The sequence below is a fragment of the Diuraphis noxia genome, unplaced genomic scaffold, assembly GCF_037042655.1.
Source record: "Diuraphis noxia isolate RWA-SAM2 unplaced genomic scaffold, SU_Dnox_SAM2 contig0002, whole genome shotgun sequence".
Lineage (NCBI taxonomy): Eukaryota > Metazoa > Arthropoda > Insecta > Hemiptera > Aphididae > Diuraphis > Diuraphis noxia.
In genome coordinates this window covers 51,255,576-51,269,796 of record NW_028301712.1, presented here as the reverse complement: position 1 = coordinate 51,269,796, position 14,221 = coordinate 51,255,576, and the positions used below count along the sequence as shown (strand labels likewise).

Here is a 14,221-nt window from a genome sequence, read left to right as displayed (position 1 = left end):
GTAGCATATATACTAATGGGCCGTTCCTTTCAAATACGTACGCCAAGAATAACGTCATATTTTTTTAGTTATAATTCTGCCACTGCACGCAAACCAGAGGAACCATACACAATCGCGGGCGTTTCGCGGAAATACGAAACGTGCATACATCTCATTCATCTATACATAGTACGGACAAATGGACAATAATATTATTATTGATGTAATAGGTACTGCACAGGGGAGGACCAATTCGACGAATTCACTTTTTTTTCTGTCCCCGTCAATATGTAACGTTATTATTTTAGGTTTCTGCAGTCAAAGAAAACTGCCGTATTTTTTACGCGGTCATCCATCGTAGACAATGTCGTTGTATAGACAGTAATAGCTATGTGTTTCTGACTAATCCGGAAGTGACTTTTTTTTTCTATTGTACCTATGCACCCGTCGACCGATCATAGAAAGCAACAAATGTGTAGTCACATCGGTACACTACGAGACGTGGTGACGACAAAAAAGACGAGAAGAAGAAAAAGAAAAAGGAATTGGTGAACCGTGATGTGATTGATTGGGGGAGGGGGAGGGGGGAGGGGGTCGTCTCGGCCGTTGTAGTCATCTTGCGTGGCAATAGATTATATTATTTAGGTAGGTATATATAAATTAAATTATAATGTGGTGTTACAGGGTCGATCGTCGACGTGTAATAATAATAATAATAATAATAATAATATCTCCTCGCCGCCGAGACGCATCGTTGCAGTTGTGGGAGGGAAACATACGCGCGTACATCACGCTCTCTATAAACCACCGAGGGGTAGGTCACTATATGTATATGGTACTTATAACTTGTAAGTATAACATGTAAATAATAATGGAAATCGGTTCTTTTTCGTTGTCGGCGTGCAGTCGTAGTCGGTCAGACTAATGACGACGATGCGGTCGTTACCAGCGGTATTATTTTATATATATAGGTAGTGTTCGCGTTGGGTGACGTGTGATCTATAGCGCGCGGGGTGAATATATACGCTCGGAGATCGATCGTTGACCGACCGTGTCCGTTGACGTGCACACCGTATTATATATTGTGTTATAGGTACACATTATTGAGTAGATGTGTACCTATACAGTCTGGTTGGCGGTTGCACCACCGCGATGCGGTTATCGACGCGATTATACCTCGCCGCAAACGCTTAATACGATATTATATACAGCATGTATATAGTATATTACAGGTACAGATCATCCTTCAGTGTCTATCGTGATTCGTGGCTTACATATTATTACTATTATTATGTTGATGTAGGTAGGTGCCTGTGCGTGGTCGAAATAATGTAAGGTAATACCGCCCTCATAAATGGAGATGTGAAGTCATATATAAACAAATAACGAATTTGACTTTTGAAAAAACGGAATTTTTCACATTCTCTTATCTTTTTTTTCTTTTTTTTTATTAAATCCCCGCAGTAGTTGTTACTATCTTTTGTCTTTTTATTGTATACACATATTAATCTAGCCTATTACGATCCTGCTTTTAGTTACTTTTTAATAATAAGTTATAAGTTATAAAATCTTATCATTCAATGTAATTAAAACTAAAATAACTCTATTCAGGACTGAGAATAATCGAAAAATGATTCAAAATTTACCTACAAAACTAACCTAAAATAAAAATTATACCTTATTAAAAAATAATAATTCATTTTCAAGTTTATTCGTATTAACATAGGTACATGTTTTTTAAACTATATTTACCGTATAATATTGTATATAAGTTTTTTAAAGCGTATATGTGCATAGTGCACATATTTTATTATTCTGTACCTAGTCCATAAAGTTCCGAGGCCTGATGATAACGAATTACAGTCATCCACAACGCGGGGACTTCAGGACTTGACCATTCATGGAGTTTGTACTCACAACGTAGCGCACACGCTTTGGCTTTTCATTTATACATTTTTTTTTTTTTATTTACACGAAATATACTCTCGGCAACATAGGTTACAAAATTTAAGTTACAATGGGTTGTATTTATATTGACAACTATATTATTTTACAGTGTTCATATTCTTTATACATTTTTAATATTAATAATTTTCTTTATATACAGTTAAAAAAAATATATTATATTCAAAGTATATAGAAAAGTAATCACTACTATAAATTTAATTATTTAATATTATTGCATTCTCATAAATCATAATCATAAAAACTAAAGTTCGCCTAATACTATGTACTTTAAGCTAGTTATTAGTAAATTATAATAATGTGAAATGTGATTAATTATATAATCAAATAATATGGGACAACATTATGTGAGTAACATCATCTTGGGATCTTACTGTTCTTTCAAAACATATAAAAATTTAAAACTAGACTAACTTCAAAGTTAATCATTTTAACTAGTTAAATAATTATGATTATTGCATATTTCCATTAAACTCAATAAAGTTTCTTCGAAACCTAACTTTATACTAAAACTTGAAAATGAATAAAAAAAATTTTTAAATGATCCGAAGACGCTAAAAAAGCAAGATAAAATGAATGTATTTAGAATACATTGTTTGACAAAACAAAAATATATATGTATATAAATATACAGTAAAAACATACTTTGTATTGACATTTGGATATTATAACGGAATATTGTATAAATGTATTAAAAATAAATGATTATAAATTACTTGCTATATAAAATGTAAAGTTGTTTATGATACTATACGAAACGATTATACTTCAATTTACGAATTATGTAAATACCCAACAAAATACACTTAATATATTAATATTCCATATCTACACGCGTATACGAAAAGCTTTATTCCCTATACAGTATACGATGAACTAATATATTATGAGATATTATATTATTATACTAAACTTCTGTAGACTCTACCTATTCGTATAACGCCTTTAATACGAGCAGTATTTTGGTCAATATTATTATATTGCATTTTTTTTTTTTTTTACAGCGTTTCTATAGTCGTTTTTACTGATGATGTAAAAAGTTTTCATCAAATAATCTTCACTTTTCTTTAAGAGCCCCTGCTCTCGTACTATACTGCACCCTTTGATGCTACATTGAGATACAATGCGACGGGAAACAAAGATCCGATAATCACCGAGTTATAATCGCATAGTATAGGTACCTATATATAATATTATATATTATTTATATATATATATATATATTGTACGTAGGTTGACGACAACGCCGCCGCGGCCGTATAAGTCGTTTTGCGGTTTTTTCTTTATTTTATTATTATATGTATATACATATATTTTTCCCTTCAGGGGGGCGTGGCGCGTTTGGAATAAAATCTTGGTTTATTTTCCAACCTGCTACATTCGAATTCCACTGGACCGGGTCATCGCGTTATGGGCCCACCTGTCCACCTGTTAAAAGGTGTACACACACACACACACACACATGGTAGGTACGTGAACATGCGCGGTCCAAGAGACATTCGATATGTTCGTCGAGTTGTACCACGCAGCAGCCAGCCACTTCGGCGGTTCAGAGATGTTGTTACTGCACCGCGATAACATTGCGGCTCTCGTAATACACTCTTGACGGGGGGGAAAAATCTCCAAGCGCGATAATCATAGTAATAATAATAATGTTATGATATCAAATTGGCCTGGACACGCGTTCGTAATGTTCGTATATATAATATATGACGCAACGTAGACCGGAAGCATCAATCAGCATTCTTCAAATAGGATGTAGTTAGAACATATTTGGCGTAAATTAGGCACGAATTGTAACTGCAGATATCGTCGTCCACCAGTTTTATCTCTCGTCTACTTCTACTTTTTTCTTACATAGTTACATCCATCTCTTTTCTTGGCGTTAACACTACACGTTTATATACATAATATTCGTCACGACCACTCCGACCACTGTGATATTGTATAGTTATATTACAGTACATAATATTGACTATAATTTTATTATAATTGTTGTTACTATTCTCATCTCATCTTCTATAATATAGTTGACGAATATATTATGCGTCACCACCTGTGAGATTGTCCTTTTTTGATTTCATTTGATCAAACCAATTTTTGTTTATTGCGGTGAAAGACTCCAAACCGTTTCTCGAAAATGAATGAACGCAATTATTCAGGATTCATTAATCGTTTTGGAATGCATACGTGCAATACAAAGGATGCCGCCGCGCCGAGAATTGTTTCGCCCACAGACATCAACGAAAAAAATTTGATCATCGATCAACTGACAAATATAAAATAGGTTCACAAAAAAAGAGCCAAATCACCGTTTGTATTATTTTTTTTTATTTTTTTTTTTTAAATTTTGTATGTAAACATTTCGTTGTCCAGTAGTAAGTATTTCTTTGTCGTAAAGAAGTAAGTATTTTGATTTTATTTTTGCTACTCTAAACGTTTACATATAGATAGGTACTCAAATAGCACTAACGTCACACATAAATATATTTTGACGGGATCGTGTATGTTACGTAATTCCATTGACAAATACCATAATATAAGTTTGAATTTTTTTTTATCGAAAATGGGTAATTGAAATTTAATTTTTTTTATGCAATTAAATTTAAATGACTTCTTGTTTGACAAACGTGCAGTAATTCGAAAGTGTAACAACATTATAAGTGCTAATGTTGCGCACTGGTGCAAATTAATGTATACGTACATAGATTTTAATGTGTACCTATATCAAATAATTATGTCTACAGTAAAAAGGAAAATCGTACACAGACACTATAGTTATAAACATATAAATAATTAAGTTATGTAGGTGCTATTACAGCTATAGTAGTTTTAGTATTAATCAACAGGTTTACTGGACCCACAATACCAATATATTTATATATATATATATAATATAATATAATATATAATGCATTTGGTTGATATAACGATAAACATGAGCTGCAGGCATGAAAAAGCGGGTGCATTAAAATTTCAGACAAATTTGACTTTAGTGTCAAGCATTATCGTGTTACCGGGTTATAAAACCTTTAAATGGACTGCATATTTATTGGTTTGTTCGTAATCTTTAGCTTAGTGTCCCGGTGCTTCATTAAACTATAATACCTATTACCTACCGATATACCTAACTATTGAAAATATTTTATTTGTTTATAGGATTATTTAGAAAAGCACGGTTTACGTTCATGGTCAAATAATAGTTATTCTAATAGCGCCTTTAGGCTTTAAACGTTTGGCTTGCCAATCGATTATCATATACTACAGTTAAATTATAAATAAAGGTACTACTTACATTTATTCAGTAGGTAGCTTGAGTGTTGGCATTCGTTTCATAACTAGCACATTGCACAATTTGTTTAATAAAATGTATTGCACTTCAATGGTATTGTTACAAAAAAAAAAAAAAAAAAAAATTAAAATTAAAGCACTCGATTGGCGATGTTAAAATACCTCGTATTTAAATTGTTAATGTACAAGAATGACACAGAGACACGATCGACCGCGACAGACGAATACCGCCGGTGCGTGTGGAAGACTCTGCTCCACCATCAGACGCACATGCCACCAAGCCACCATGAGTACATACTATTACAGTTGAAGTAACAACCTTCGCGCCATCTGACGGATAAATGCAATTGAGATTTGAAAATATTTTTCTTTGGCGAAAATCATCAATGTTGTGGATACCTCAAAATATATAATCTTTTTTTTTTTAATACAATAAAAGTTAAAAATTAATTAATTAAATTTGTATCATAGTATCTGCAAGGAGGTATTAAACATAATATTATTGAAATGCCAAGTACATACTAATTATATTATAGTATTATCCATGCAGTTCTTTTAGAATAGGTAAAGATAAGACGTCAACATTTGATATGCGTATAAAGAATTTAGATACGTATATTATATTATAGTATTCGTAATCGTTAACTAAAATAGTTAGGTATACATAAAACCTTTTTAAGTTTAGTAAAGGTCATAAATACTTTTAAATTTTAATATTTAAATTTATATGTGCTTCTATTATTCTATTAATGATTAACACATTATTTTTGATTAATTATTTCTTTACAAAAATAACAATTATGTTATTTAAATGTTAGAATAATTAATTATTTTAAACATAATATAGTATTGGAATCATTAAAATTAATTATTAAATTATTTTAAATTATTTCAACAAAATTAAACAATTAGCAATTAGACACTGATAAGAATTAGTTTATCAAAACTGGTATAAGATAAAAATGAAATAAAATGTGTACATAATTTAATTAATTAGTGTTGATTTAATTACAATATTTTTATAAATAAATAAAAGACTTCTAGAATGCGTAAGTCTACTTGGTAATTACAAGTATTTATTTTAATTTTGTGATTTAGCATTACTTTTTAATATGCACATTTAATGATTCAATGTAAGATATGTCATAATTGTACACCGCAAAAATGCAAAACACGAATAAATTGTTGCATTGTTAATTAATAATTATTGCTTACTAACATATTATTATTTCATGTAATATGCGTAAAAATATAGGTACTTAGTTATGTCACTTCAATACGTTATCGTTATACCATCACATTATTAATGTAATTTTGAATATTATTATATTTTTATAGCTTATTGAATAAATTGTGATACTAATACTCTCTCAACTACATATTTGTAAAAGAATACAGTACCTAATATTTGTTTTTAAATTACAAAATTAAAATATTTGTATAAAAATGTCATTATTAATTTATTTTATATGTAAATTGAAATTTATTTACAAGTTAAAATAAATTGAAACGTCGGAAGTATAAAATTGCATTTAATGATAAATTTTTTTGTATGTTTAAATATTAATTTTTGTAGTAGATCAAAAAATGTTTCACGTTTAAAAAAAACTATAGTTCAATTATAGTTCAAAAATTGACAAAAAATTATATAGTTGAACATTTTTAAATAACCAACATCACAAAGTTAAATTTTCAATTTTTCATAGAGCATAATAAAATATATTAAATTTTAGTATAATATACTATATACCTATTGGTATACTATTCTAAAAATGTAGTATTATTTTTTTTTTTTTTTTAAGAAATAACCCTCGGCAACTTGACCTTTGGGATAAGATATATTTTTTTTTTTTAAAGATATATTTTTTTTTAATAATCACAAAGAAGCATTAATAGATAGTTATTAAAATTTTAAAATCCAAAATTAGCCAATATAAAAATATGTACTTACTTAGAATCTTTAATCTTCAATTTTTATTAAGTACTTACCTATGATTATATTTCATTCACAGTCAAACATTTAAAAGTAATATTAAACCTAATACATTTTAACATATTATAGAATACAATTCACAAATTCCTGGTTAAAAATCATAATCATGAAATTGTGTATAAATGTATAATTGTTAAAATGTTGAACTCATTAATACAAATTTAATAATAGGTAATGGCAAATTAACTTATTAAGTTTTTTTATTTTTCAAATTTAGAAAAAGGCATATAAATGCATTACATTGTTTATAATTATTTTTTTTTTTTTGTGAAAGATATATATAATTTACGCAGTACAGTAATTTATTTATACAATAACAAATGTTGGTAACTCTTAGGTTTAAGTATACAACTACCTCCTACATAACTACTATTTTATGGTTTTTAGGCTTGAATGGAGAACTCATACATTAACATCGCTTTGTGGCATTTTTTTTATTTTTAACTTATCATTAGACATCTGTGTATGTTTAAATAATAGTATAGTTCTTTATTTTAATATAATCAATTTAAGGAGATGAGGATCTTATTAACAATGTTACTATTTGAAGTTGAAGATCCGGTTTTAGCCGTTTTAGATCATTAGGGGATGGATGAATGATTCTATAGTATACTGAATCTTATATTAGGTATATACTTTATTGTAGTTACTGTTATAGTTTCTAAGGTCGGAATTCGTAAATTTTAAAATAATGGTAACGGATGTAATAACTATCTAAATACCAAGAGGGTCTCTGAGCCTTCTTTGGACAAAAAGTAACCACAAGAACGACTAATAGATTAATAAGGAAATTATTTAGGATACCAGACATATTGTACCACCGAATAGTTTACAAACAGGCCGTACAGCACCCTTGAGCATACGCCACGATTGTTGTAAGCTTATTACAATTTAGTATTGTCTAAATAAATTATATAGTTATATATTGTAAAAGTATTATTAGTACTTTGTTGTGTAAAATGGTAATACTTGAATGTATTTTATATAAAGTCCCTGGTCAAGTGATTGCTGTTATTTTCTTGGTATTATAGGAGATCCTCATATTATTTTTAGCTCTTAGCACTATAAATCACGTGGTTTGACTTATTGAAATCGAGATATTTTATATAGTTTTGGTAATGTACACACTATAAAGTATCAAAATGTTTTTAAGATAATTTTAGATTCTGAACGAAGTGACGAATGTATTGATTTTACAATGATGTGGGTTTTTTTTTGTTTTTTTTTTTTTTGTATCTGTGTACAGCATAACTAGTCGAAATAATTCGATTATTAAAGCCGATTTCAAACTTTGGGGGTGGATTCCGATGCAAAATTGAAGATCCTTGGTGCATTATAGAGGTCAAAAGTAAACATTTTTCAAAAAAATCGAGAAAAAAAAAAAAAAAAGAATGACAGAAAAACGGGAATTTTTACGCAAAATCAGTTTTCGACCAAATCGATTTTTTTATATGGTTGTCATTCAAAAACTAATCACTGTAAATACTTGAAATTTTCAAATGCAAATGCGTGTTAAATTTTTATAAACATTTGAATTTCAAATATTGACAAAAATTCGTTAAAACCATGAATATTTTCGAATTATTTTGTAGTTCAAAATTTATAATATTGTTTGTATTTTTATTTAAGGTTATAAAATTTAACACTAAGTTTTCCATAAGTTTTGCTTCAAATAGATATAGAGAAAATTTGAAGCGTCATTATAGGAAAAATGTTTTGAGCGTTTGAGTTTTAAATTTTTATGAAATCGCGTAATGATAACGATTTATCCTCAAACCAGGTATATGTATATCTATATGATAATATAAGGTATTATGAATTATGATAACTACACTAATTGATTAACCATGCCATATGCAAAATGCGTCTTAATTGAAAAATCAAATATTTGTTTCAAAATAGAATATATGAAAATATTTAAATATAATATATCCTAGACTGACAAATCATCTCCGTTCAGAATCGTTTTTTATATACAATGATACCTATCATTACATTCAAATTTAATCCCATCCATTACAGTAACCTACTGTACAGCAGAGTGACATCCACGACTTACCCGCTTTTTTTATTTTTAGGACAATATATTGCTTATTTAATTATTTGAAATTTTTATTTATACAAAACATGCGAAGATATACCAGTAGTGTACAAGTACAATACATTATACTTTAAAAAAAATATGTAGGTATTAGTGTATCTATAAATGTATCATAATATTTCCGTCAAAAATTATTTTTTGAATCATATCATAATTCTTATAGACCATAATATAATATGTTAAACATGAATAGATCTACATCATGTTTTCTGACGAATATATGATACACCACACGCACACATTTAAACCTGAAGGTAATGTATACACATATTATTATAACATATGATACGTTTTTTTTCGGTTTTCATTATTTTTTAGTTCGAGCATATTATACACTATCATCATTTATTCGTGTTTAAGCAAAATATTTTGATATAAATCTCTTTTCATATTATTTTATTTTTGCAGATCATTTCCATTTCAACGAATTTTTATAGGTATCTAACTTCTAACCAACAAACACAGACATAACATTATGGCAACATTATAATATACCTAACCACAAACTCATATAAGAATTCTAAGAGTATTGCAGTAACTAGTAAGTATATAGAATATGGTCTATAATTTACTCGTTGGTTGTTTTATATTTTTGACGGCCAATGTAGAAATTAATTTCGATAAATAAAATGTTATAAATATACACCACTTATAAGTTATAGACTTATTCTATTTTTGTTGAAAACTAGCATTGTCATGTTTAAAAAGCGGCAAAGTATGTACTCACCTATAAACCTCTCTACTGTACAGTAGGTGTAAAGTGTACCGCGTACCTTGTCATTAAAAAAATCAATGTAATGCGTGTTTCACAACCTTTTTTTTCCATCGTACGCACTTGGTACATTAAATACTGGTTATTTTGGGAGGTACTCAGGAAACTCCCGTATATATACGTACCCCGTAAAAAATAATGAGACGCGAGTGTTCAGTAATATACAATAATTTACCATTATCAATTTTTCATTTTTTCCCTGGTTTACGAAAATAATTTAAAACAATATTAGGTCTTCATGATTACTAATTACGCTTCTCCAGCAATGGTGCTCATTCCTCAGGAAGTTGTTAAGCAGTGATTATTTGTTTTTGAATTACAACAAATTCGATTTTATTATTGAAACTTAGTTTGAATAATAATATTAATCTTTTCCAATTATTAAGAAAAGTATTGTGAATTTTTTACTTTTGATCAACTTTATGTACTTTTTCATTTCACAGTTATTAAAAATTAAATAATGATGTTGGTGTATATTCTATACTTCTATAATACCTACTTATTATACCTATCTTCACACAAATAAATAATATCATGATAGGTTATTTAGAACAATTTTATTTTAAAAACAAGATAGTTATCAACTGCAGATATCAATAAAAAAAACAAAGATTTCTTCAAGTTCATGAAAAATGATCCTGAGCGGATTTAAGTTACTAAAATCGAAAAAAATTCTGAAAATAACATTTTCATGAAATCAATACATGTTAATTAAAAGATATAGGAAGTATATACGGTATAGGTAACTCGATCTTTACATTTTACTTCTAATTATTAAATCCTTGAAAATCCTAGCAGTGGACTCTTGAAATTAAAACACGTATCTATTTTAAATAATAATTGTATTACATTTGTTTGTTTTTATTTTTTTATATAATATTTATTCGTTATTCGTTAATTACTACATTATTCTACGTAATAAGTATATTATATATAACGATTATAACGTAATATATAACGGATATATTTTTAGCGGAAAGGCCTAGCAATGATAAAATTGTTGTCGACAACAACTCTTCCCGTTATATAATTTATTATTCGTATCGTCGTCAGTTTATCGAAAGTTTCTTGTTAATCGTAAAAATGTTCATCCATTTTATGAACAAATCGTAAAAAATGCTTTGAAAACTATGAAAAACCACTAAAATCGTCAAAAAACATATATAAAAAAAATACTTTAAAATAATCAATATCACCCCAAAAACATTTTATACGTTTCGAACATAGATATATAATATAATATATCATATATATGTTTATGGTTTCGTAACACTAGAAAAAAACGTGGCTTTGTATCGAAATCTCAGCTCTATAGTTATGTCTTATACATATAAATTAAACTTTTAGGTGAAATAGGTTTAAAATATTAAATACTTTTACTAAATTTTTATATACACGCATAATGTAGTATAGACACACGTCAGCACGAATACCTATATTTATAAAATCACTGGAAATACGACTATAGGTATAAAATGAAGTTTTCGTTAAGATCCTGTTGAAGGCAAAGACGAATCGAATCAAAGAATCCTATCATTGTGCAAAAGAATCTGAGAATAAGTGTAGGGAAAAAAAATAATCATTGCATTTATTGCGAGCCGCAGTAATCAGCTGCAACAGTAACGTACCGCCGTGGTCTTTTCTATATTATACTGTATAGAAATTCAACTCCGCAGATTTATGACCGACCACTTGGAAAATGTCACAGGCACGACATGTCTATGATATGCCCCGTTTTTTTACCTGCCGTTATTGTGGCTCCCCCTCTTTATTATCCTTGCAGTTCCTGCCTTATGTGCGTCTCTATATTATATATTATACTTAAACGCCAATCTTTCTGCGAAATCATTACCTACGAGCTGGGGTAAAAACCAGTTTAATCATTATATGTGTATATAATACACCATTACATCATATATATACATATATATTATATTATATACTTAGGATTAATACATATACGATATGCATTACTTGTATTTATTAATACTACGTTAAGCTGTAAGCCACTATATTCGCAATGCTTAAAAAATTTTATCCCGTATTTTTTTCAGTACCATCAACTTTAAAGCGTAGATATGTAATAATATAAAAATAATATGAATATTGATAACATCGCCGGAAACGGCGTGTGCACAGAGAAAATTTACGTCTTATAGACTTGGGCGGCATGATTTAAAAATAAAAAATAATTTTTTTTTTATGCTCTTTACTTTAATGTGTTATTTTATCATATCATACAGGTATAACTACTATAGTACTGAATATGCATTACCTATTTTAAATTATCGAGTTAATATAAATACAGTCTAGTCGCGATAACTCAAAGTTGAAATTATGAGATAAAATATTACTTCGAGATATCTAACTCGAATTAAACCTAACTTGGAAGGGAATAAAAAAAATTTAGTTGTCAAGTTTATCGAGTAACCACGACTCAATAACTGTATAGTTTAAATATTTGGACAAATTTTAAACAAAAATAAAAACCTAGGGGGTAGGGGTTCACTGTTATTATGTTATACTCAAACTCAGTACACCCGTGCTTAATTCAGGTTATTTTTTAGTGAATATCCACTGTGTGTTCACTCCTCCTTCCTTCAAAATAATAAGTTTCATTGGTAGAGAAATCCCCTTCCCTAACTTAGTGACTTTTCCAGTTACTCCCTTTAATAATCGAAGAGACGGAGCTTTGGATATTTACTTATAATATAATATAAGAAAAAGTATCTAAATAATAATAATAACATAAATAATATATTATAGTTAATGTATACTATTTATTCTCGTTGTCACAAAGTTAGCAAAATCTTACTCCACTGGGTGTCTATTGGGCTTTACTGTGTGTCCATTTGGACACAAATAACATCCTTAAAAAATGGCACTGTTTATAATATATGCACCTACCTATATACCTACTTTTTGTAATTTTATTTTGTTGGAATTCATCGGAATGATAGCATACAACTATTTTTTATACCTTAATAGTTGTTTAGTATGTACTATATGTATGTACGATACGTTTATTTATGTGTAACGGATTGCAGAATAGTCTCAATCACCATCGCACAGTTCATCAAAACCCTGTGAGCCTATCCACCGTGCGTCTATGCTCGTGGTGTAGAGACTATAATGGGCATTTTGCCACACGTTATCGCATGGGTTTATGCCTCAAAGCCAACTTATATCAGCACAAATCATAAAAATTTATTTGAAAATTTATTTTCGGGCACTTTGCCATGTTTTTATAAAATGTCATTGCGCGGCCATCGGTTTTTACGCGTATCGTGTTATGTGGCTGTTAATTATTATGATTATTACTACCTATTTATACTGTGATTAAATAAATTATGATATTATAAATGTTATTCAGGATTTTTTTTAATGTACATTATTATCGAGTGTAGATTGATCTATATTACTATATATTATATAGGTAGGTTATAGGTTACTATACTATATAATATTATAATGATGCTCCGCACTTAGCAAACTGCAGCAATGAACGTGTATGTTATTATCCTGTAATGTAATGTGTCGGTTACCGAATCATTTATAATACATATTGCCCTTTTTTCTATTAATACGTAATTAAAATTGTAACAAATTAATCAGTTTTTAGATTAATAGTTAGTTTAAATGAATTACCCCAAATAGGTATGTTTCTAATAATATTTCTTGTTTTATTAGTAAATATTTACATATATATCTCAATAATCTCATATTATCTACAAACAATGCTAATTAGTGTATAAATATAAGTAATGAAAATGTAGTAGTTTAAAAAATTGTGTGTAGTAGTCATCGGTTTCTCGGGTAGATGTAAGACATGTTTCAAATCGTCGATTTTTTGTTTTCGAATAAACAGAAATATACCATAATATGTTAAATCAAATAACAGAGCTGAATGTATGTCTGTAGCTTATATATAGGTACTCGAAAATTACTTGACCTATTTTGAGAACATTTCAGTAATAGAGATATCAGTAAAGTTTAAATAGTAGTTTGAACAACGTTTAGTTTATAGTTTGTGCTATATCCAATCTGCCTCAGGCAAATTTGTCATCTCAGTTGAATTAGTTTTTGCAATGCTCGGAATTACACGAATTTGCCCTACGTA

The 14,221-nt window shown here is 28.7% G+C and overlaps 1 protein-coding gene across 1 annotated transcript in view; it reads right to left on the bottom strand.

Annotated features, from left to right (window-relative positions):
- LOC107168730 (uncharacterized) overlaps positions 1 to 5,490 on the bottom strand; it is a 58,637-nt gene extending 53,147 nt beyond the window's left edge. The window contains exon 1 of the mRNA XM_089220124.1: positions 5,240 to 5,490. Within this exon, the coding sequence (XP_089076250.1) occupies positions 5,240 to 5,241 (2 nt within the window). The 5' untranslated portion in view covers positions 5,242 to 5,490. The remainder of the gene's footprint in view (positions 1 to 5,239) is intronic.
- Between the last annotated feature and the right edge of the window lie 8,731 nt (positions 5,491 to 14,221).